At 45.3% G+C, this 25,288-nt stretch overlaps 1 protein-coding gene across 3 annotated transcripts in view; it reads right to left on the bottom strand.

Moving 5' to 3' along the window:
* The window catches only part of RALGPS1 (Ral GEF with PH domain and SH3 binding motif 1), a 295,391-nt gene that overhangs the window by 225,666 nt on the left and 44,437 nt on the right, over positions 1-25,288 (bottom strand). For all 3 annotated transcript variants that reach the window (XM_040225151.1, XM_040225152.1, XM_040225153.1), the window contains exon 5: positions 20,170-20,220. In XM_040225151.1, coding sequence (XP_040081085.1) covers positions 20,170-20,220 — 51 coding nt within the window. The remainder of the gene's footprint in view (positions 1-20,169; positions 20,221-25,288) is intronic.

Genomic DNA, 25,288 nt, shown 5'->3' with positions numbered 1-25,288 from the left:
AGTACCCAAATAAAAGGCAGGCGTGGTCCGACTGGATAAAAAAGCAGTACTCAATTATATGCTTCTTACAACAAATGCACTTTAAATATAAAGGCACAATAGGCTGAAAATAACAAGATTAAAAATATACGTCATGCTCGCTTAGTCTGTTCAGGGTGTTATAACAAAAATACCACAAATAGAATGGCTTATAAACAAGAAATTTATCTCTCACAGTTCTGAAGGCCGGGAAGTCCAATTTTAAGTTGATTGAGATTTATGTTATGACATAAAATATGGTTAGTCTTGATAAAGTTCTGAGTGAATGGGGGAAAAAAAGGTGTATTCCGCAGCTTCTGCATAGAGCAGCCTACGAATGTAACTGAGGTTACATAGTGGGTTAATAGTATGATTGAAGTCATCTATTTCTAACTGATTTTCTACTTGTTTGCTCTCTTGATTATTGACAGAGAGGAGAGGATATGCTGGTAGACCCGGTGTCTGGTAAGGGCCCACTCACTTCCTGGCTCACAGACAGCACCTTTCCACTGTGTCCTCACATGCTGGCGAGGATAAGCTAGCTCTCTGGGGTCTCTTTTAGTAGGGCACTAATGCCAGTCATCAGGGATCTGCCCAAAGGCCCCATGTTCTAATTCCATCATCATGGGTGTGTGAATTTCAACATGTGAATTTGGGAGGTTCAGTCAGACCCATGGCACATGCTAACACTGGTCAAGAGAAAGATGGCTATATTATCAAACAAAGTGGATTTCAGAGCAAAGAAGAGTTCCAGACGAAGGTGGGTCATTTCATAATGATGAAGGATAAATTCAACAAGAAGACGTAACAGCTGTAAAGGCTTACGCAGCTAATACTAGAATTTCAAAATGCATTAAAGAAAAATTGATAGAATTAAGAGAGAAATCAACAAATCTACAATTATATAATGAGAGATTTCAATACTCTTCTCTCAATAATCAAGAGAACAAATAAGTAGAAAATCAGTTAGAATACAGATGACTTCAATAATACTATTAACCCACTTACGTCAATAGAATGCTTTATGCAGAAACTCCAGAATATACTTTTTTTTCAAATTCACTCAGAACCTCACCAAGATTGACCATATTCTATGCCATAACATTGATCTCAGTCAATTTAAAATAATTTCAGACCATACAAACTATGTTCTCTAACCACAACAGAAGCAGAAATCAATAGTATTAAATATCTAGTAAATCCCCCAAATATTTAGAAATGAAATAACACATTTTAAAATAATTTATGGATCAAAAAGAAATCAAAAGGAAAATTAGAAAACATTTTGAACTGAACGAAAATGAGAGCCCAAAATATCGAAATGTGTGGAATGAAGCTAAAGCAACACTTAAAAGGAAATTTACAGCACCAGATGCTTACATCAGAAACAAAGGGAAGTCTCAAATCACTGACTTCGGCTTCCACTTTAAGAAGCTAGAAGAGCAAATTAAACCCAAAGTAAGTGGAAGAAAGCAAATGAAAATGTGAACAGGGTACGAGGGAGGTCCAAGAGGGAGACATATTTATACTTATGACTGATTCATGCTGTTGTATGGCAGAAACCAACAGAACATTGTAAAGCAATTATCCTCCAATTAAAAGAATATATAAACATAAATCAATGAATTAGAAAACAAAAAACCAATAGAAAAAAATTAACGGAACCAAGCGCCCTTTTTTGCTATCAATCAAATTGATAAACTTAGGCAAACTCATCAGTCGGGGTGGGAGTGTGGGGAGAAAGGAGACACAAATTATATCAGGAATGAGAGAGTAGAAATCATTATAGATCCCACAGACAGTAACAGGATAAAAGAACATTATGAACAACTTCATGGGAATAAATTTAACACTTAGATAAAATAGACAAACTCACTGAAAAATACAACCAAAGCTCACTAAAAAAATAACAGACTACTTGAATACTCCATATCTATTAGAGAATTATATTCATAGTTTAAAAATGTTCCACAATAATCTAGTAATTGCACTCCATGATATTTACCCAGAAGAGATGAAAACCTATAGCCTCATAAAAAATACTGCATTTGGATGTCTGAGCAGCTTTATTCATAGTCACTCCAACTTAGAAGCAACCAAGATATCTCTCAGTAGGACAGGTATATGGATAAACTGTTGTATATCCAGATAGTTGAATATTATTCAATGCCAAAAAAAAAAAAAAAGAAATGCTAACCAAGCTATGAAAAGACATGGAAGAGCTTTAAATGCATATTACTAAGTGAAAGAAGGCCATAAAACTGTATGATTCCAACTCTATGACAGGCTGGAAAAGACAAAGCTTGGAGACACTAAAAAAGATCACCGGTTGCTGAAGGCTAGGAGAGAGAGAGGGATGAATAGAGAGGATTTTTCAGCGCAGTGAAATTATTCTTTATGATACTATAATGATGAATACATGTCATTATGCATTTGTCAAAACCCATAAAATGTATAACACCAAGACTGAACCCTAAATTAAACTATGGGTGCTGGGTAATAATGAGGTATCAATGCAGGTTCCGTCAAAGCAAATGTAATCCACTCTGATGTGGACACTGATAGTGGGGAACTGCTGTGGGCAGCAAGGGGGAAAGGAGTACATGAGAACACTCTCTACTTTCTGCTCAATTTTGTTGTGAGCTAAAACTGCTCTTAAAAGTAGTCTATTTAAAAGGAAAGAACAAAAACCTTTCCACAAAGAAAACTCCAAGTCCAGGTGGCTCTACTGGTGAAATATACCAAATATTTACAAAAGAAATCATACCAATTCTACATAAACTCTTCTGGAAAACTGAAAAGGAAAGAATGCTTCCTAATTTGTTTTATGAGGTCAGCATTACACTGATATCAAAACCAGAAAAAGACATTTCAAGGAAAGAAAAACACAGACCGGTATTTCTCATCATGAACACAGATGCAAAAAATTCTTAGCAAAATTTTAACAAATCAGCTCCAACAATATACAAAAGGGATTCTGCATCATGACCAAGTGGGGTTTATCATAGGAATGCAAGGTTGGCTTAACATTCAAAAATCAATCCTGTGAATTCTCCATAGCAACAGACTGAAAAAGAAAAATCATATGATTCTCTCTATAAATGCAGGAAAAAATATCTGACAAAACCCTGGAGGAGGAAATGGCAACCCAACCAGTATTCTTGCCTGGAAAATCCCATGGACAGAGGAGCCTGGTGGGCTACAGTCCACAGGGTCTCAAAGAGTTGGACACCACTGAGCAACTGGTCACATGCATACAATATCCACTGCAGATCAAAATTCTCAGCAAATTGGGATTAGGAGGGAAAATCCTCAATCTTGATAAGAGCCATTTATGAAAAACCTACATCTTACAGCTAACATCTCTTTAACAAGTGGTAATGGGACAACTGGTCAACCACGTGTAAAAGATGAAATTAGAACTTTCTAACACCGTACACAAAAATAAACTCAAAATGGATTAAAGATCTAAATGTAAGACCAGGAACTATAAAACTATTAGAGGAAAACACAGGCAGAACATGGTCTGACATAAATCACAAAACGATCTTCTATGACCCACCTCCCAGAATAATGGAAATAAAAACAAAAATAAACAAACAGGACCTAATTAAACTTACAACATTTTACACAATGAAGGAAACTATAAGCAAGATGAAAAGGAAACCTTCAGAATGGGAGAACATAATAGCAAATGAAACAACTGACAAAGAATTAATCTCCAAAATATACAAGTAGCTCATGCAGCTCAATACCAGAAAAACAAACAACCCAATCAAAAAGTGAGCCAAAGAACTAAACAGACATTTCCCCCAAAGAAGACATACAGATGGCTAGTACACACATGAAAAGATGCTGAACATCACTCATTATTCAGTTTAGTTCAGTCGCTCAGTTGTATCTGACTCTTTGTGACCCCATGGACTGAAGCATACCAGGCTTCCCTGTCCATCACCAATTCCTGGAGCTTGCTCAAACTCATGTCCATCGAGTCAGTGATGCCATCCAACCATCTCATTCTCTGTGGTCCCCTTCTCCTCCTGCCTTCGATCTTTCCCAGCATTATGGTCTTTTCTAGTGAGTCAGTTTTTTGCATCAGGTGTCCAAAGTATTGGAGCTTCAGCTCCAGCATTGGTCCTTCCAATGAGTATTCAGGACTGATTTCCTTTAGGATGGACTGGTTGGATCTCCTTGCAGTCCAAGGGACTCTCAAAAGTCTTCTCCAACAACACAGTTCAAAAGCATCAATTCTCCGGCACTCAGCTATCTTTATGGTCCAACTCTCACATCCATGACTATTGGAAAAACCATAGCTTTGACTAGATGGGCCTTTGTCGGCAATTTGTCATGCATTATTAGAGAAATGCAAATAGAAAACCACAATGAGGAATCATCTCACACCAGTCAGAATGGCTGCCATCAAAAAGTCTACAAACAATAAATGCTGGAGAAGGTATAGAGAAAAGGGAACCCTCTTACACTGTTGGTGAGAATGCACTGATACAACCACTATGGAGAACTGTTTGCAGATTCCTTAAAAAACTGGAAATAGAACTGCCATATGACTCAGCAATCCCACTGCTGGGCATACACACCTAGGAAACCAGAACTGAAAGAGACATGTGTAAACCAATGATCATTCCAGCAGTGCTTACAATTGCTAGGATATGGAAACAACCTAGATGTCCATCAGCAGATGAATGGATAAGGAAGTTGTACATATACACAATGGAATATTACTCAGCTGAATGCACTTGAGTCAGTTCTAATGAGCTGAAGCTGAAACTCCAATACTTTGGCCACCTGATGTGAAGAACTGATGCACTGGAAAAGACCCTGATGCTGGAAAAGATTGAGGGCAGGAGGAGAAGGGGACGACAGAGGATGAGATGGTTGGATGGCATCACCGACTCGATGGACATGAGTTTCAGCAAGCTCTGGGAGTTGGCGATGGACAGGGAAGCCTGGCGTGCTTGAGTCCATGGGGCCGCAAAGACTCGGGCATAACTGAGTGACTGAACTGAACTGAATGAGGTGGGTGAAACTGCAGCCTATTATACAGAGTGAAGTAAGTCAGAAAGAGAAACACCAATACAGTATATTAACACATATATATGGAATTTAGAAAGATAGTAATGACGATCCTATATGCAAGGCAGCAAAAAAGATACAGATGTAGAGAACATACTTTTGGACTCTATGGGAGAAGGCGAGGGTGGGATGATATGAGAGAACAGCATTGAAACATGTATATTACCATATGTAAAACAGACAACCAGTGTAAGTTTGATGCATGAAGCAGGGCACTCAAAGCTAGTGCTCGGGGACAACCCAGAGGGATGGGGTGAGGAGGGAGGTGGTGGTGGTGGGGATTCCCCCTGGCAGCAGAGGGGCTCATGTGCGCCAGTGACAGATTTGTGGCAGGGGCCACCATAGTGTTGTGAACTGACTGTCCTCCAATTAAATAAATAAATTTTAAAAAATGGTGGAGAGTGCTGACAAAACATGGTCCACTGGAGAAGGGAATGGCAAACCTCTTTAGCATCCTTGCCTTGAGAACCCATGGAGGGTATGAATAGACAAAAAGACATGACACTGAAAAATGAACTCCCCAGATCAGTAGGTACTCAAATATGCTACTGGAGAAGAGTGGACAAATAGCTCAGGAAAGAATGAAGAGGCTCAGTTCAGTTCAGTTCAGTCACTCAATCACATCCAACCATCTGACGTGACTGAGTGACTAAACTGAACTGAAGAGGCTGAGCCAAAGCAAAACTAACAGACAGTTGTGGACGTAACTGGTGATGGAAGTAAAGTCCAACGCTATAAAGAATAATATTGCATATGAACCTGGAATATTAGGTCCATGAATCAAGGTAAATTGGAAATGGTCAAACAGGAGATGGCAAGAGTGAACATCGACATTTTAGGAGTCAGTGAACTAAAATGGACCAGAATGGGCGAATTTAATTCAGATGACCTTTACATCTACTACTGTGGGCAAGAACCCCTTAGAAGAAATGGAGTAACCCTCATAGTCAACAAAAGAGTCCAAAATGAGTACTTGGGTGCAATCACAAAAATGACAAAATTATCTCTGTTCGTTTCCAAGGCAAATCATTCAATATCACAGTAATCCAAGTCTGTACCCCAACAACAAATGCCAAAGAAGCTGAACGGTTCTATGACACCTACAAGACCTTCTAGAACTAACACCATAAAAAGATGTCCTCTTCATCATGGGGACTGGAATGCAAAACCAGGAAGTCACGATATAACTGGAGTAACAGGCAAGTTTGGCCTTGGAGTACAAAATAAAGCAGGGTAAAGGCTAACAGAGTTTTGCCAAGAGAACCCACTGGTCGTAACAAACACCTTCTTCCAACAATACAGGAGAAGACTCTATACATGGACATCGCTAGATGGTCAATACTGAAATCAAACTGATTATATTCTTTGCAGCCAAAAATAGAGAAGCTCTATACAGTCAGAAAAACAAGACCAGGAGCTGACTATGGCTCAGATCATGAACTCCTTATTGCCAAATTCAGACTTAAATTGAAGAAAGAAGGGAAAACCACTAGACCATTAAGGTATGACTTAAATTAAATCTCTACGATTATACAGTGGAAGTGACAAATAGATTCAAGGGATTAGATGTGATAGACAGAGTGCCTGAAGAACTATGGACAGAGGTTCATAACAGTGTACAGGAGGCTGTGATCAAGACCATCCCCAAGAAAAAGAAGTGCAAAAAGGCAAGATGGTTGTCTTAGGAAACCTTACAAATAGCTGAGAAAAAAAGAGATGCTAAAGGCAAAGGAGAAAAGGAAAGATATATCTATCTGAATGCTGAGTTCCAAAGAGTAGCAAGGAGAGATAAGAAAGCTTTCCTAAGTGACCAATGCAAAGAAATAGATGACACAATAGAATGGGAAAGACCAGAGATCTCCTCAAGAAAATTAGAGCTACCAAGGGAACGTTTCATGCAAAGATGAGCACAATAGAGGACAGAAACAATATGGACCTAACAGAAGCAGAAGATGTTAAGAGGAGGTGGCAAGGATACACAGGAGAACTGCACAAAAAAAGATTTTCATGACCCAGATAACCACGACGGTATGACATGGTACCAGACATCCTGGTATGTGTCTAGGCCAGACATCCCAGAATGTGAAGTCAAGTGGGTCTTAAGAAGCATCACTACAAAGCTAGTGGAGGGGATAGAATTCCAGTTGAGCTATTTCAAATAATAAAAGATGATGCTGTGAAAGTGCTGCACTCAATATGTCAGCAAATTTGGAAAACTCACCAGTGGCCACAGGATTGGAAAAGGTCAGTTTTCATTCCAATCCCAAAGAAAGGCAAAGCCAGAAAATGTCCAAACTACTACACAACTGCACTCATCTCACACGCTGGCAAAGTAATGCTGAAAATTTTCCAAGCTAGGCTTCAGCAATAGGTGAACCAAGAACTTCCAGATGTTCAAGATGGATTTAGAAAAGGCAGAGGAACCAGAGATCAAATGGCCAACATCTGATGGATCATAGAAAAAGCAAGAGAATACCAGAAAAACATCTACTTCTGCTTTATTGACTATGCCAGAGCATTTGACTATGTGGATCATAACAAACTGTGGAAAATTCTTCAAGGGATGGGACCATCAGAGCACCTTACCTGCCTCCTGAGAAATCTGTATCCAGGTCAAGATGAAATAACTAGAACCAGACATGGAATAATGGACTGGTTCCAAATTGGGAAAGCAGTATGTCAAGGCTGTATATTGTCACCCTGCTTATTTAACTTATATGCAGAGTACATCATGCGAAATGCTGGGCTGGATGAAGCACAAGCTGGAATCAAGACTGCCAGAAGAAATATCAATAACCTCAGATACACAGATGACACCACCCTTTGACAGAAAGTGAAGAACTAACGAGCCTCTTGATGAAAGTGAAAGAAGAGAGTGCAAAAGCTGGCTTAAAACTCAGCATTCAAAAAATGAAGATCATGGCATCTGGTCCCATTACTTCACGGAAAATTGATGGGGAAACAATGGAAATAGTGACAGACTTTATTTTCTTGGGTTCTAAAATCACTGCAGATGGTGAGTGCAGCCATGAAATTAGAAGCTGCTTGCTCCTTGGAAGAAAAGCTATGACAAACCTATACTGCATATTAAAAAGCAGAAACATTACTTTGCTGACAAAGGCCTATCTAGTCAAAGCTATGGTTTTTCCAGTAGTCACGTACGGATGTGAGAGTTGGACCGTGAAAAAAGCTGAGTGCCAAAGAACTGATGTTTTTGAACTGTGGTGTTGGAGAAGACTCTTGAGAGTCCTTAGGACTGCAAGGAGATCAAATCAGTCAATCCTAAAGGAAATCAGTCCTGAATATTCACTGGAAGGACTGATGCTGAAGCTCCAATACTTTGGCCATCTGATGCAAAGAACTGACTCATTGGAAAAGACCCTGATGCTGCGGAAGATTGAAGGCAGGAGAAGAAGGGAACGACAGAGGATGAGATGGTTGGATGGCATCACCCACTCAATGGACATGAGTTTGAGCAAGCTCCGGGAGTTGGTGACAGACAGGGAAGCCTGGTGTGCTGCAGTCCATGGGGTCATAAAGAGTTGGACATGACTGAGTGACTGAACTGAACTGAATAGCTACATCATACTGAAAAATAGAAGAGCGTTTTTATTCTAAGACTAGAAACAAGCCAAGGATATCTGCTCTAACCACTTTTGCTCAACAGGGTACTAGAGATTATAGCCAGTTAATAAGACAAGGAAAAGAAACAAAAACATCTAGTTTAGAAAGAAAGAACTTAAACTGCTGTTATTCACAGAGATGGGCTTCCCAAGTGGCGCTAATGGTAAAGAACCCATCTGCCACTGCAGAGGACCTGAGAGATGCAGGTTCAACCCCTGGGTCAGGAAGATCCCCTGGAGGAGGGCATGGCAACCGAATCCAGTATTTCTGCCTACAGAGTCCTATGGACAGAGGAGCCTGGTGGGCTACAGTCCATAGGATCACAAAGAGTTGAACACTACTGAAGTGACTTAGTACATTCACAGAGGTATCATCATCTGTGTAGAAATCCTAAAGAATCTACAAAAACAGCTACTAGAATAAGTGAAAGTTAAACAAAGCTGTGGGATACAGATCAATTTACAAAAATCAGTCATATCTCTATAAATTAGTAATGAACAACTGGAATTTAATTTAAACAAGATAACATTTACAATAGCACAGAAAACTAAATTTTAGGAACTAGTCTGATAAAAGATATGTAAGACCTATACATTGAAAAGTATATAACATATACTGAAATAAATTATAAAAGACCTAAGTACACAGAACTGCATACTATGCTCATGGTTCCAGTGACTCAATATTGTTAAGATATCAATTTTCCCCAAATTGATCGACAGATTCAACCCAAAGATTCAACAGTCACAGGCATAGCCTGGGGGATTCTATAAAAGCTAACAAACTGATTTTCAATTTTCTATAGAAATGCAGAGGACAACAGCCAAAACAATTTTGAAACAGAAGAACACATTTTAGGGACTTATATTACCTGATTCTAAGAAGACAGTGGAGGTGGGGAGCAGAGAGAGGGAGGGACTGCAAAGAGCATGAGGAAACTTTCTGGGTGGACAGCAGATTTATTATCTTTATCTGCTGACGGTTTTGCATGTATATGCACACATCCAAACTCATCAATCATTGACTTTATTTATGCATGGCTTATTCTATGTCAGTTATGCCTCAATAAAGCTGAAAAAAATCTCACTCAATCCTCACGTCCAGTTTTTTGAGGCCATCATATCATCAGCTCCATTGTGCAAATGTGTAAAGTGAACCTTAGAGTAATAAAGCGACTTAGCCTGGTCCCCACTCCAGTACTCTTGCCTGGAAAATCCCATGGATGGAGGAGCCTGGAAGGCTGCAGTCCATGGGGTCGCTGAGGGTCAGACACGACTGAGCGACTTCACTTTCACTTTTCTCTTTCATGCATTGGAGAGGGAAATGGCAACCCACTCCAGTGTTCTAGCCTGGAGAATCCCAGGGATGGGGGAGCCTGGTGGGCTGCCATCTATGGGGTTGCACAGAGTCAGACACGACTGAAGTGACTTAGCAGCAGCAGCAGCATGGTCACACAGATATCAACCTATCCCTCTCACTCCTGAGCAAGGAAGAAAGGCTCTTCTCCTTGCTTCTCATTTATTCAACTAATGATAAGGAGTGATCCTATAACATGCCACTGTGGTTGGAGTAAAGAGACATAGCAGTGACAAAAGGTCCTTCCTCAGAGAATTTGATGCACTGCTGGGCCCAGGCCCCTTCTAAGCTGACTTATTAGTCTGTCATTGCTTTTCTCCTTATTTCATATACTGACATCTCTCAGAAGAAGAGAAATACCTTGTTGAGTTTCTGCCTTCCTCCCGGCTGCCTGTGCAATCGCTGTTAAGCATCGCAACACTATGAGATGGGTATCACTGCCACTTTACAGCTAAGGAAACTGCCCAGGGAGGTGAAGGAACCTGCCATGATCACACAGCTGGAGGGCCACAGAGCCAGATCTTCTCGTCTCCTGTCCCAGCAAGTCAGGCAGTTGCTCCAGCAGCAAGAGTCCAAACGAACCCTGTTTTCCTCACAGACAAAAATCACAACCAGGCTCCAAGTCCCTGTGGACCAGAACAGCTGTTCACCAAACATTCTGTTTTGCGCTATTAATTCACTTAAAAGGAAATTTGGTTTCTAACCAGCACAAATGTCATAGCCACACTCAAGAAGTTAGAGGGGAAAAAAAAATGAGTCTAGAAATTGCAAAGTGTTGGTTTTACTGGATCAAATGTGCTGTTGGCCTGTGTCTGTAGCCAGATCAGACTCCTGACCCAGCCAGCTCTCCCCACTCTCCAGGCAGGTCTTTTTCTGGGGCTCAGAGAAGTTCTCCAACCTCTGTTTCCATCACGAAGGGAGCTGTGGGGGGAAAGCCCGTTCCCACTCTGTTTCCACTGTGACAACAAATTCTTGCAAAGGACAGAGTAATTACTAGGAAATGAGAAGCAAATAACAAATGCAGTAACAGATGAGAGAGACAGCTGCTTGGGCTTCCGGTGCTAAATAGCATCAGCACTGAGATGTGGAGCCACCCTCCCCCACGCCTGGGCCACTGGAGGCACCTGGCCCACCCTCTACTACCCAATTCAGTTTTTTTTAACAGAGAAGGAGCAGGACAGTGTAGACGTCAAGAGGACTCAATGGGGCTTTACTGTTATTATTTTTACTACCACATCCTAAATATATTCAACAAGTAACATCAGGCACTGTGTTGGGTCATAGGATATGGGGTGAATCATTCTGGCGTGACCCCTGTGTCCATGCAGTTTATAATCTAGGAGGGAGGCATACTTGAAACACTAATTATTCAGGCTTTCCAAAGTCATGACGGTTCAGCACAGTGGTGAAAAGGCCTATACGTGAGCAGTGGCAGACGGTGAGGTTGAGAGGGAGCAGAGGGGAGCCTGCTGTAGCCCGAGCTCTAAGCTGCTCACACCACCTCCTGAGGCGGAAGGAGGAGTCGCCTGTGATGGGGACGAGAAGGGCACGCTGGTGGAGGGCGCAGTCTGCAGGAAGGTTGCTGAGATGGCGGGGAAACCAGGGAAGGCTGTGGGGCAGCACAGAGCAGTGGGCTTGCTGCGGGCTCTTCATGCAGAGAAAGGGGGCGGGTCTGTATCCTCGGAGTAGTGGGGAGCCTCAGAGGGTTCTGGGCAGGACAGGGACACAGTGGGATTTTGGCTTTAGAAAGATGTCTCCGAATACAGAGAGGAGGTTGTCGGGGGTGAGGTGGGAAGGAACCAACCATGCGGAGATGTGATCGGAGGATGGGTGGCAGTGACTTAGGCTAGGCTGGGGCAGTGAAGGAAACGGTCTGAGAAAATGGCCCAGCATGTGACCTGAAAGAGGGGTTTTAATGATGTCAGTGAAACCGATCTCCTTTTTACAAATAACTGCCTTGCTGGCGGCGCTCTTCCCTTCTCCCAGGGCCAAACGCTCTGATTCCAGGAGCAGCAAAGACACACAGGGCTTGTCCGCCATCCAACACTGACCTCTGCTTTCAGGAATGCCCGCTTCTTCAGAGCAAGCAAACGGCATCCAGACAAAAGGCCAGAGGGTCAGGTTCCTGAACCCACAGGCAGTGTTTTCCTGAACTGCAACGTGTCATGTGGCCCCGAGCAAAGCGTGTGCTTCGGCGGGGAGTCTCCCAGGCCTGCAGGCCCGCCCCTCAGCAGAGCAGCAGACAGGGGGACCAGCCAGGCCTGAGCGCTCAGCCCTTATTTGGGGAGGGTGAAACCAAGTCTCTCTGGGGTAGGCACTCCCAGGGACCAGAGCTCTATCTGGATACCGCCTCCGCTGTCCCCAAACACTTGTAAATGAGGCCCACCTGTTCCTCCTCCTCCTCACCGGATCTGCCCTACCCCAGGGCCGCAGGGAGGAAGAGAGCAAGGATCCAGGCTGCATGCCCACCCAGAACACCCCCGCGCCTGCCTTCCAGCTGGCCTGTGCCTCGAACCCAAGTGGCAGCTGCTGGCGACACTCTGCCCCCATCCCTCACAAGGCTCCCAGGCTGTGCCCACAGCTCTCCTCTGAGCCATTTCAGGGAGGGACCCTCCGGCCCTCCTTCTCCCCTCCACATCCTGCCCGCCTCGCCCCAGGATGCTTTCACCGTCAGCGGGGCTCCCAGTCTCCTCCCAGTCTCCCACCATCATCACCGAGGACATTAGTCCACTGGGCAGTACCCTTGCGCTTCTGGGTCACACTGTACCTCAACGACCCCCCAAAAGACCTTATCCCCCTCCACCTCAGCTACTCAAAGGCACAGTCAGCACCGCATCCAGCACAGTCATCAGAGCGACCCCAGTCCTGACCCTGAACTCTGGAATCCTTCTCCCTCCGGACCTCCTGGCCTCCCTCACCCGGACAAGATGCTGCCCGCTACCCTGCTCAGCATCAGGACGCTGGGCTCCCTGGGCCTCTTCCTGCATCCAGGGCCACTTCCTCTGCCCTCTGCTCCCCAAACACAGAGCGCACCCCTCTGTCACCTGTGTCTTCTTGCCTCAGCCCTCAGGGCAGGCCCCTACCCAGTCCGGGGCCAGGCACCTCCCCACCATTGAGACCACCCTTACCTCCCCGCAACTGCAGCACAGCTCCCAGACCAGTCTCCCTGAGTGCAGTTGGCTCTGTCTCCCCGCTTAGGACAAAGTCCCTAGAATACAAATCTGTGCCCATCACTCCCTTCATGAAGCTCCCCCGTGATCCCCAGGCTAGCCAGCTAAAGCTCTGCCGCCTGCTCCTCTCCACCAGCCGCTCTCTGCTCAAGGCCCCAACAGCCCAAATGCTTCTAGTCCACTGTCTGTTTCCATGTCTACCCCTCACTCTCACAGAAATGTGCCCACGGCCCCTCCACCTCTGTCTCTCCAGCACATGGCTCACCAACTCATGAAGAAGTCAATGAGTGAGAAATCTGGCAGTGGGGATGGAGCAACATTGGCAGGGGCAGCGGGACTGGAAGAAACACAGGCGCGTGGAGAAGCTTCCCACCTCACTGAGTCTGGTACCCACTGCAGTTGGTTTCCATCACATTCGGGTCTCTGGACACCCATCCATGTGCCTCTGTGACCCTGTGCTTCCCTGGCTGCCAGACGGGAAGAGAATGACGCACTGATCTCTGGGGAGCTTCCAGCACACCTACATCTCCCAAAAGGACGTCCCTTAGGAGCACAGGACCCAGAGAACAACAGCTCACCTTTTTTTCTCCCCAGACACTAGGTACCAAAAATAGTGTTAAACTTGGGGAAATATACCATCTGCCTTTGCAGTGTTATTCACTTTGCCTGAAATGTCGTTCCCAACCCCTATCCCATTCCCCAAATCACCCATCAGACAGGATCCCTTTCAGCCTTCCAGGCTCAGTGCCAGTTGCTGTTCAGTCACTCATTCGTGTCCAATTCTTTGAGACCCCATAGACTGTAGCATGCCAGGCTTCCCTGTCCTTCACTATCTCCCAGAGTTTGATCAAACTCAGGTCCATTGAGTTGATGATGCCATCCAACCATCTCATCTTCTGTGTTCCCCCTTTTCCTTTTGCCCTCAATCTTTTCCCACATCAGGGTTTTTTCCAGTGAGTCTCAGGTGGCCAAAGTATTGGACCTTCAGCTTCAGCATCAGTCCTTCCAATGAATATTCAGGACTGATTTCCTTTAGGATTGACTGGTTTGATCTCCTTGCTGTCCAAGGGACTCTCAAGAGTCTTCTCCAACACCATAGTTCAAAAGCATCAGTTCTTCAGTGATCAGCCTTCTCTATGGTCCAACTCTTATATCCATACGTGACTACTAGAAAAACCATGGCTTTGACTTTACGGACCTTTTTTCAGAAAAGCGATGTCTCTGCTTTTTAATACTCTGTCTAAGTTTATCACAGCTTTCTTTCCAAGAAGCCAGTGTCCCGACACAACAGCAGAGCGAGTCTCTCTGTGGCCCCAGGACACCGTGAGATGTGTCTCCATCCAGACCTCAGCCTCCCCACCATTTGAGAAGCTCGGGTATGAACTCAGGTCTGAAGGATTCCAAACACAGTGCTCTTCACTGCTCTGCTACTCAGACCATCACCTCCTCTGGGCCACTGGCTCCTACCCGGGCATCCCTGAATGTTCTTTTCAGCATGAGCTCACATTCAAAATGCACAGAACCTATTCAGAGCATGAGCTGGTGAGGAATCACAGCCTCGAGTGACTGGGAACTTCCCACACGCGGGTACTGCACCAAGTTCTTTCGCATGAGGTGAACACTATGGTTTCCCTCACTTTATACACGAGAAAACCCAAGCATAAAGAGAATGAGTAATTTGTTCACACTCCAAGCTGGGAAGGGTGAAGCTGGGACTGCACCCCAGCCTTGCCAGGCTGAGCCTGTGCTGTCTAGCACCCCAAGCAGGATCCGCAGGCCCAGAAGCTGGACTCGGGCAGAACCTGGTCAGTCGAGCACAGAGCAGAGCGTGCACATTCTAAGAACAGCGGTTCACCCACTGATGCTTCATGTTAAAACTAACAACAGAAACAGTTCCACCTTCAAACTGGTCTCTGAGAAACGGGTAGGCCTTCGATTCCACAGGCCAGGAAGTGGGCGTAAGGACAGGCAGATTCCGTAGGGAAGGCTGGCGGAGACAAAAATGCCACCCTGCAAATGTACCCTCTCCCAAGGCAGCTGCCACCAGGACTCCCACAGAAAGACCCCCTTCACCATGCAGCCCTTTTCCTGGGCAGCAGGAAGCCACCCATCTCTGCAACCCAATCCATCATGGCATGGAGGGGGTTCTAGGCCACAGCTAGCCAGGTAAACATGGCTGAGAGCCATTATGCTGCAAAGTTGTATCTGCATTAACCCACCAGGTTTTGATAAAATTGGTCACATGCCAGAGTCACCAGGGAATAGTTATGACTCCATATTTGCTAACCTCCATTTTCCTTGCTCTCTGCCAATCCTTAACTCACTGTCTGCCTGGCCTCCTCTGAGCCCTGGGCCGATGCTCTTGCGGCCCTGTTGGCAGAAGCGGGCAAAGCCACAGTTCTACCCTCTGTTATCAACAGCATTTGGAAATGTGAATCTTCAAAGACTGTGCTCACCAGGCAAAACCCCAGCTTTGGGGGAAGTGGTTATGCCGCAGAACAGGCACCCTGGTGATCAACTCCCCTCCTTGGCAGGCCCTCCTTGGCATTGTGCCTGCATTTGGCCAGAGACTGTTCTGCTACGGTGCCTCTGTCCTTCATTCATTCATGCTCTGCTCACTCAGCACATATTTATCGTGTAGATAGTATGTTCCAGGCGTGGGGATTACAACAGGGTCTCTCAGGATGCAACCTTCCAGAACCAAGTGAGCATAAACTCTTTCTCTGTCCTGGTGTGTTTAAAGACCTTTGCGGGGAGGCCAAGGAAGGAGACCCACCTGGGCATGTAAGTAGTAGGAGGGAGAGAAGGTAAGAAGAAAAGGAACTAAAGACAAATATAACTGCAATTAAATGTTCAACTGTAGCAGTCTACTAAATAATAACAGTAATACTGATATTATTATTTTAAAACTATCATATATGTGTATGTATATATATGTGTGTGTGAGAAAGAGAGATGAATAATATAAAAAAAATAATTATTTAATGTTGTTAGGAACCAAAATTGGCAGGGTAAAAGAAAACATGCCAAAAAATCAAAGGAATTAAATTAACAATCCTGGAATGCTAGATTTGAACTGGAAAGACCAACACTGTACTGGTTGGGCTTCCACCGATAAAGTGGCATAAGGAACAATCCTGAAATCTCAGAGGATCACGGTGACAAGTAGGTCATTAGAGTGACTGCAGTTGAGCTGATCTCTGCTGGAACCACCGGGCTGTACCAAGTTACGCTGGAATTCAGGCTTTGGGTCGGGGTCATGTCACCTTCCGCGTCCTCATTTGGGGACTCAGGCTAAAAGCACAAGAGCAATGGGTCCCTCAGAGAGAGTGGAAGTTCTGAGAGGGCTAGTGAAGCTTCCTGACTTTCAGCGGCTCAGCTCACCACTCGCATCCCATCACTTGGGCCCAAGTCACCAGCGTGGCCCGAAGTCCAGGGGTGGGGAAATATACACTACCGGCTGGGAAGCCATGATAAGGATGAGGAGGGAATAACATCGCCCGTCCAATCATCCAGTCATAAACTCATGACTTTTAGTTTTAAAAAATAAATATCTCCTAGCCTCACCCACCAAAAAGGCCTAAAAGCATCAGCAGTCCAATAGCAATAAAAATGCTCTCCCCCAGGCTGTGGTTTCTAAACACTGTTCTCCACTAAAAGAAACCAGGACCCCTGAGGGACTGCCTGACTCCAGGTCTTCAGCAAGAAACTGGTTTATCTTGTATCAAAGAGCAAGGAATTTCTCAAAAAATAATGGGATCATGTTAAAAGGATACAGGTGATGACATGAAAGGGCTCCCATTGGTTAAAGACAGGATAATTTACGCATTATACAGTTATTCTTTGGCCACCTGATGTGAAGAGCCGATTCACTGGAAAAGACCCTGATGCTGGGAAAGACTGAAGGCAAGAGGAGAAGGGAACAGCAGAGGACGAGATGGTTAGATAGCGTCACTGACTCAGTTGACATGAATTTGAGCAAACTCCGGGAGATTGTGGAGAACAGGGGAGCCTGGTGAGTGGCAGTTCATGGGGTCACAAAGAGTCGGACACAGCTTAGCGATGGAATAACAATTTATGCATCAAAAAGAACAGTGACTACAACTGACTGAAAGGGATTCCCAGCCCTACTCGAAGCCTATGGAATCAGAATCTCCAGGCACAAAGCCTAGGGATCTGGATTTTTTTATTTTTATTTTTTTATTTTTTATGGCGCTCTCAACTGATTCTGAAGCACAGCCAGGATTGCAAGGCACAAGTTTCCTGATCTTCTGGGAATCCAGATCACTCAGGGTGCCCATCTCACTATCAGGTGCCAGCCTCTGCTTCCTGCAAAGTCTTGTCTACATCAAACTGACACGTGTCCCTTACTCACATGCTTCCGACTCTGGGGTGGTCCAGCCGTAACGTGGCAGACATCATCAAGGGGAAAGGTTCCAGTTTTCAATCTGCTGACAACAATAACAAGAGCAGAGAAGCTGGGACAGCTCCCAGGGTGCTCCTTTTAACCACGGTTTTGACAATGACAACGAGGAACAAACTCTTCCATTTTTAGCTAACATATCACAGATCTAAAACGGAGAAATTTGGGGTTTCTCCAGACACCTCGCAGCAGATCATTCTTAATCCTCACTTGGCAGCAGAATCAACTGGTGAGCTTCTACAAAACAGGGCTGACCGTGTTCTGGACTCTAACCCAGAGGCTCAGATTCCACGGTCTAAGGTGGAGTCCGGGCACCCAGTGTTTCCAAGGCTGCCCAGGTGATTCTGATGTGCGGCCGTGCTTGAGAACCACAGCTCCAAGCGCATCTTTAAAGCAAAACTTGACCGCAAAACTTAATGTCTTGTCACAACTTGATACGAGATACGCTCCTGGCCATGCCTCTGGAGAGCCCCCCACCCCTCCCCTCCTACAATCGGCCCGAGCAGCCATGCCTGCGTCCCCGGGCTCACCGCAGACTGGGCGGCCCTCCTCGATGTTCAGGGCAGAGGATAAAGCTCCAGGTCAAGCCGAAGCAGAGAACGTGAGCAGAGAGCTAATAATTCAGCTAAGGCAACTGTCACACAACTACTCCCCCAACAGGCTCCAGGGTGTAGTGCGCTGAGTGGGTGTTGGTTTTTGTTTTAATTAGAAAGAATGTGTAATCCCCAAATTAGAAGAAAACAGAGAAAGACTTAAGTCAGCCAGTTCAAAAAATCAAACATAATTCTGCCCCCACAACTTAATGAATAAAACACACACACACACAAATACAAATCACTGCCACGTCCTCACATAAGTGCTGAGCGCAGCTAACAATACTACTTTCCCCTTGATTTATAGTGAGTGAGATGCCAGCTCTAGGAAGGCCTGGATCCTTTGTCTGGCTTTGTATTAAAATACGCTGTTTTTCTCAAAGTCTTAACAACACCACACTGTCAGAAGAAGGGCATCCTGTTAAGAGTGTTCTGGGGACTTCCCTGGTGGCCCAGTAGATAAGACTTTGCCTTCCAATGCAAGGGACGCAGGTTCGATACCTCGTCAGGGAACTAAGACCCCCACATGCCATGCGTCAACTGAGCCCAAGCGCCACAACTCCTGAGCCTGCACACCACCACTAAGGAGAAGCCTGTGCACCACAGCGAAGTGCCCGCGGGCCGCAACGGAGACCTGACCCGGCCAAAAATAAACAAGTGAACCAACAAATCAATATTTAAAGAGTGTTCTGGAGATCATACCGTGGTTTTGACATGTCCCCCAACCCACACTCCTCTTCTCTGAAATCTGCACCCCACTCACAAAGCTGGGTCCGCTCAGCTGTACACGCTCGTCCCGGCCACAAACTCCTGAGCTGAGTCACTGAACCAGTTCTGGACACAGGACTCAGCTGGGCTGGACTGAGACGGGCTGGTCCCGATCTGGAAGGTGGCTTCCACAGACATCGCGCAAATGCGGGCCCTTTGGGCAGGCCAGGTTGGACCGCAGGGGCAAACAGAACAGGGCAGGAGAGAGGGGAGAGGGGAAGGCAGAGGCAAGGCAGAAAGCAGGGAGAGAGCATGCGTCCTGCTCGGCAATGTAGGCTGCCTGAACTCCAGGCCCACAGGTATGGAAAGTGCCCCCTTTACGCTCGTAAATTCTTCCTCTGCCTATTCAGCTACTTGAAATGAATTTCTATCACTTGATAACAAAACCAGAACCGGGACTAAAATAACTGTAAAGCCACGTTATCAACTGCTAGACATTTCCAGAATTTCTTCCAAAGACTAAATTCAACTTTTTTTCCTCTTCATTGAATATGCTGTTTCTAAAAATATATGTATGCTTTTAACGTAAATACGTATACATTTTTGCTGCAGCAACTGGCTTCAAAATCAGAAACAAGGCAACCACCAGAATTTGGGATCAACAGAAAGAAAGCTCCTAGGAAATGTTCCCTCCCATCTCCATCTTGAACAGTGAGCGTCTCCAGAGGGGTGACCTGGGAGAAGGCCAGGCCTTAGACTCAGGGGTGGAGGCCAGCCACGGGCACTGACTGCCCCCAGCCCTGACAGAGAGGGCCAGATGCCGTGCCATCCTCTGGAAAAATCCAAACAGCAGGCTCAGAGGATGAGCCCCTTTGAGAATGGAATTCCTGGATGCTCTCTTTGCTACTGCTGCTGCTACTAAGTTGCTTCAGTCGTGTCCAACTGTGTGTGACCCTATGGACTGCAGCCCACCAGGCTCCTCCGTCCATGGGATTTTCCAGGCAAGAGTACTGGAGTGGGGTGTCATTGCCTTCTCCAGATGCTCTCTTTGATGGGGGCTTAAATCGATAACATGCGTTTATAGAGACTTCAAGAGCGAAACCGGGAAACTTAGTCCCTCTAACAGGACAAAATCCTCCCTCCCCGCCCAAGCGCTGCTAGTACAGAGGACAGGACAAGTACAGACCTCCGGCTGGATGGCTTTAAACACGGGTATGTCCATTAGCGTGATCTGGCTCTGCAACAAAAGAGAACTGGGGTTAGAAGACACTAGAAACCAAAAACAGCTGCCATGTGACTTTGAAACTCTACAGAATAACAACACATTCTGAGAAGTCACATTTTCCCCCTTGAAATAAAAATCCAGATAGAGTAAAAAATTGGGTAGACTTTGAAAACGCCTCTCCCATCCCTTCATTCATTATAAATCTTGATCCATACCCTTCCTTCTTGAATGTGAGATGGACTCCCAATTTAGGGATTGATAATAGTAGCTTGGAGGGTACATTTTTTAGTTTGGATATTTTCATTCTATTTGAGCTTTTGTTTCAAGTCTAAGTTACTTCTACAATTTAAAAAAAAGTTGCAGACACAATATTATAAGTTAGAATGTTAAACAGAGACACTGTCTATTACTCTTAAGTTATTTTTTTTTTAATTGTGGCTTATAGAAAGTATACATTTCTTCTGAAGCCTAAGCCACCTCTAAATTATATGGTGGAGTCCCATTTGAGATGCCCCCACAGACCAGTGTTGGACCATGAACTGTTTATTCCACCAGCCCACAATGAGAGAACTACAAAATTTGAGAGCAAGCATTTGGAAACTTTTATAGCGATGCCCATGACATTTTTATTATATACTTTTTAAAGCGTTAGTCCTTTGCTGTTGTTCACTGTTTAGTCGCTGTCATGCCCAATTCTGCGACCCTATGGATTGCAGCACACCAGGCTTCCCTGTCCTTCACTATCTCCCAGAGTTTGCTCAAACCTATGTTCATCGATTCAGTGATTTCATCCAACTATCTCAGCCTCTGTCATCCCCTTCTCCTCCTGCCCTCAATCTTTCCCAGCTTCAGGGTCTTTTCCAATGAGTTGGCTTTTTACATCAGATGGCCAAAGCACTGGAGCTTCAGCTTCAGCATCAGTTCCCACTGATTATTCAGATTTGATTTCCTTTAGGATTGACTTGTCTGACTCCTTGTTGTCCAAAGGACTCTTAAAGAGCCTTCTCCAGCACCACAGTTCGAAAGCATCAATTCTTCAGTACTCAGCCTTCTTTATGGTCCAACTCTCACGTCCCTTCATGACTACTGACTGGAAAGGAAAGAAACTGGTCTTTTATCAAACCTAGCTTCAGTTCAGTTCAGTCGCTCAGTCGTGTCCGACTCTTTGTGACCCCATGAATCGCAGCACGCCAGGCCTCCCTGTCCATCACCAACTCCCGGAGTTCACCCAAACTCATGTCCATCGAGTTGGTGATGCCATCCAGCCATCTCATTCTCTGTCGTCCCCTTCTCCTCCTGCCCCTAATCCCTCCCAGCATCAGAATCTTTTCCAATGGGTCAACTCTTTGCATGAGGTGGCCAAAGTATTGGAGTTTCAGTTTTAGCATCAGTCTTTCCAAAGAACACCCAGCACTGATCTCCTTTAGAATGACTGGTTGGATCTCCTTGCAGTCCAAGGGACTCTCAAGAGTCTTCTCCAACCCCACAGTTCAAAAGCATCAATTCTTTGGCGCTCAGCTTTCTTCAGTCCAACTCTCACATCCATACATGACCACTGGAAAAACCATGGCCTTGACTAGACAGACCTTTGTTGGCAAAGTAATGTCTCTGCTTTTGAATATGCTGTCTAGGCCAGTCATAACTTTCCTTCACTAATTTTGTCCACAGAGAAAACACACATCTAGTTGAAACGCTGCTCCTGTCGCTATAAGCTCATCAGGTAGCAGTAAGAGCAGGTGTCACTGCTGACAGTTTTGCAGGCCAAGGCATGGCCTGGGCTGACTTCCCATGGCCTATACTTCTCTCCACGTGGGGAGCCAGGACACAGTCAACAGATGCCTCTGTGACAGGCCAGGGCAAGGAGCGCTGAGAGCTCTGGATGCCCATGAATGAGAGAAGACACCTGTCCACTGTCCACAGGGAATCTGGGAGAACATGATGCAGTGAACAGATGTGGGCTGTGGAATTCACAGGGCTCGGCGTGTGTCTGGACACCATCACTTAACAGCAACATTCTCTTTGACACATGACTTTTAACTACTCCCGGTTTCAGCTGACACATCTAGAATATGGTGACAACCATCCCTGTCTTATAGGATCACTGTGAGAATTCCAGACAAGAGGAGCAGAATGCCTGGTACCTAATAGGTAGTCTCTATATATACATATATATGTGTACATATATTGCGTGTGTGTGTGTACACAGGTACCAGGCATTCTGTACCTCTTGTCCTGCATATTCACAAAGATTATATATTTATATGTTTATGTATCAGAATTTTTTGGCCAAAGGGGAGTCACATACATGGGTTCGTGTTCTGGTATATGGTTCCTGCCCAAAACACCAGAGAAGAAATAATGGACTATTAACATGTTTGAACATCCATGTTTCAAAGCTGCTCTAAAAAATACTTAAAGGAGGCTGTTATATTGTCATGAGAAAAAAGCCTCATATCAAGAATTTCTTTTTTTTTGAAAGTCGCTTAGTTGTATCTGACTTTTTGCAACCCCTTGGACTATACAATCTATGGAATTTTCTAAGCCAGAATGCTGGAGTGGGTACACGTTACCTTCTCCAGGGGATCTTCCCAACCCAGGGATTGAACTCAGGTCTCCTGCATCGTGGGCAGATTCTTTACCAGCTGAGCCACAAGGGAAGCCCAAGAATTTTGGAGTGGATAGCCTATCCCTTCTCCGGTGGATCTTCCCAACCCAGGAATCGAACCAGGGTCTCCTGCATTGCAGACAGATTCTTTACCAACTGAACTATCAGGGAAGCCCTGATGTCAAGAATACATTGGAGAAAAACAGCAACACATGTGGTATGTCAACTGTAACCACAATCCAGGGCTTAGGTAGAATTCTGATCACCTCTTGGCACAACTGAAAGGTGACCCAAGATCAGTGGATTTCTGGGAAGCATGGGATGCATCCCAAAGCATACCATCCCCAGGGCTGAGAAGGAGATGAAAATAAACAGGTGGCTTTGCCTCTCCAAGGGGCTGGGGCTTGTCACGAGCACTGAGGTGAAATGCTGCCGCTACTGGAAGCTCAGCAGTGACATGGATGGCACTGCAGAGTCTGAGCAGTTCCACCTCTGGGTCTATCCACCGACGCAAGCCAGCCCTGGACATCAGCATAAAGTGAGTGACTACTGCTCGCTGAAGCCTGTGGGCCTGTGTGTCTGGCCCAGAGATACCGGGCCCAGAGCTCCATCCCAGGTGCAAACAGACTGGCATTTCTCCTGCCAGACTCAAGGAGATTGTTGGCCAAGTGCTCCTCACACGTGGATTAATTCTGCCATCCTGGGAAGCAGAAAGACCTCATGAAAACAGAAGATTTGAGCTGAGATCTCAGAGGGCCTTGGAAATTTCTCCCGCAATTCAAGTTCACTCCCAATCCAGAAGAACTGGCAGGATGTTTGCAGTGTCATTTAGGAAAAGAACCAAAAGTCTGCTAATGTGAAAATGAGAAAACTTCCTTTCCATCCTGCCATCAGTTCTAGGGTTTGCTACATGAATTTCCAAATCACGTATTAAAACAGTGACTTTGCATTTCATAATTTTTCAGATGGTTCAAGTTTCAAATATTATTATCCCTGCTCAGACCATCAGTCAAAAATGTGCTCAGGTATTTTATTCAAGATAAACCAGAAAAACCGGAACAGAGGTCACCAGGCTGAAAATAGACTGGTTGGTCCCAAACATACCATCAGAAACTATTCAGAAGAAGCTCTCCCATTTCTATCTTCTCAGTTCTGGCCCAAAAGGATGCAGTGTCCAAAGCAAGAATACATCAATAAATAGGTAAAATCACTGGGGTATAAATTACACGTCATTTTACTACAAAGCTGAACACATGTAGCAAGGTTGAGTAAGGTTTTGAGTAATCCTCCCTTTGAAGCTGGAGCACGGCAAGGCAGGCAGTTTTACTGAAAGGTAGGGTGTGTGTAGGAGTGGGGACTTGCAGAGCAAGATCAGGGTCCTGTTCCTTTTCACAGCGGGTTCCCAGGCTCCTAGGAGTATGGCACAGCCTCGACAGGAACAGGAGACAATGAGGCCCTCTGGTTCCTACTGTCATGGGAGCATGTGCCTGTGATGAGGACACGCATCACCGTCTCACAGGTCTCATGACAAGTCTCTTAATGGCCTCTCCTTGTTTTTGAAAATAAAGCCTTCATACAGGATGTCCACTTCATGCAGCGCTGAAGAATTGATGCTTTTGAACTGTGGTGTTGGAGAAGACTCTTGAGAGTCCCTTGGACTGCAAGGAGATCAAACCAGTCCATCCTAAAGGAAATCAGTCCTGAATGTTCATTGGAAGGACTGATGCTGAAGCTGAAACTCCAATACTTCGGCCACCTGATGCAAAGAGCTGACTAATTGGAAAAGACCCTGATGCTGGGAAAGATTGAAGGCGAGAGGAGAAGGGGATGACAGAGAATGAGATGGCTGGATGGCATCACCGACTCAATGGACATGAGTTTGAGTCAACTCCAGGAGTTGGTGATGGACAGGGAGGCCTGGTGTGCTGCGGTCCATGGGGTCAGAGAGTTGGACACAACTGAGCAACTGAACTGAACAGGATGTCCAGAGTACAGGAGCTCCAACACTCTGGCCACCTAATGAGAAGAGCCAGCTCACTGGAGAGACCCTGATGCTGGGGAACACTGAGGGCAAAAGGAGAAGGAGAGCAGCAGAGGATGAGAGGGTTAGATAGCATCACTGGCACAAACGTGAGCAGGCTCCAGGAGATGAAGGACAGAAGCCTGGCATGCTGCAGTTCGTGGGGTCGCAGAGTCAGACATGACTGACAGACTGAACAACAGCAACAGGATGTCCAGTTACACTGGTCACCTGCAACAACTTCCTTCACCCTAACCCCTTCTCCCATCTCCTTCCTCCCAGTCCAGGGCCCCCTAGAAATCCAGGCTTTTTAAAGAAACAGCCAATTTCCACATATTACAGGAAAATTCTCTGGAGATGCGGCCTTCAGAACAAAGAGACCTAGCAGAGTACATCACAGTACAGCCCTAAAGAAAGAGAGCAAGGTGGTTTTCTATGGGTAAGTGACAGCAAAT

The sequence above is a fragment of the Oryx dammah genome, unplaced genomic scaffold, assembly GCF_014754425.2.
Source record: "Oryx dammah isolate SB20612 unplaced genomic scaffold, SCBI_Odam_1.1 HiC_scaffold_25, whole genome shotgun sequence".
NCBI classification, from domain to species: Eukaryota; Metazoa; Chordata; class Mammalia; order Artiodactyla; family Bovidae; genus Oryx; species Oryx dammah.
This window is presented reverse-complemented; position numbering and strand designations above follow the sequence as displayed.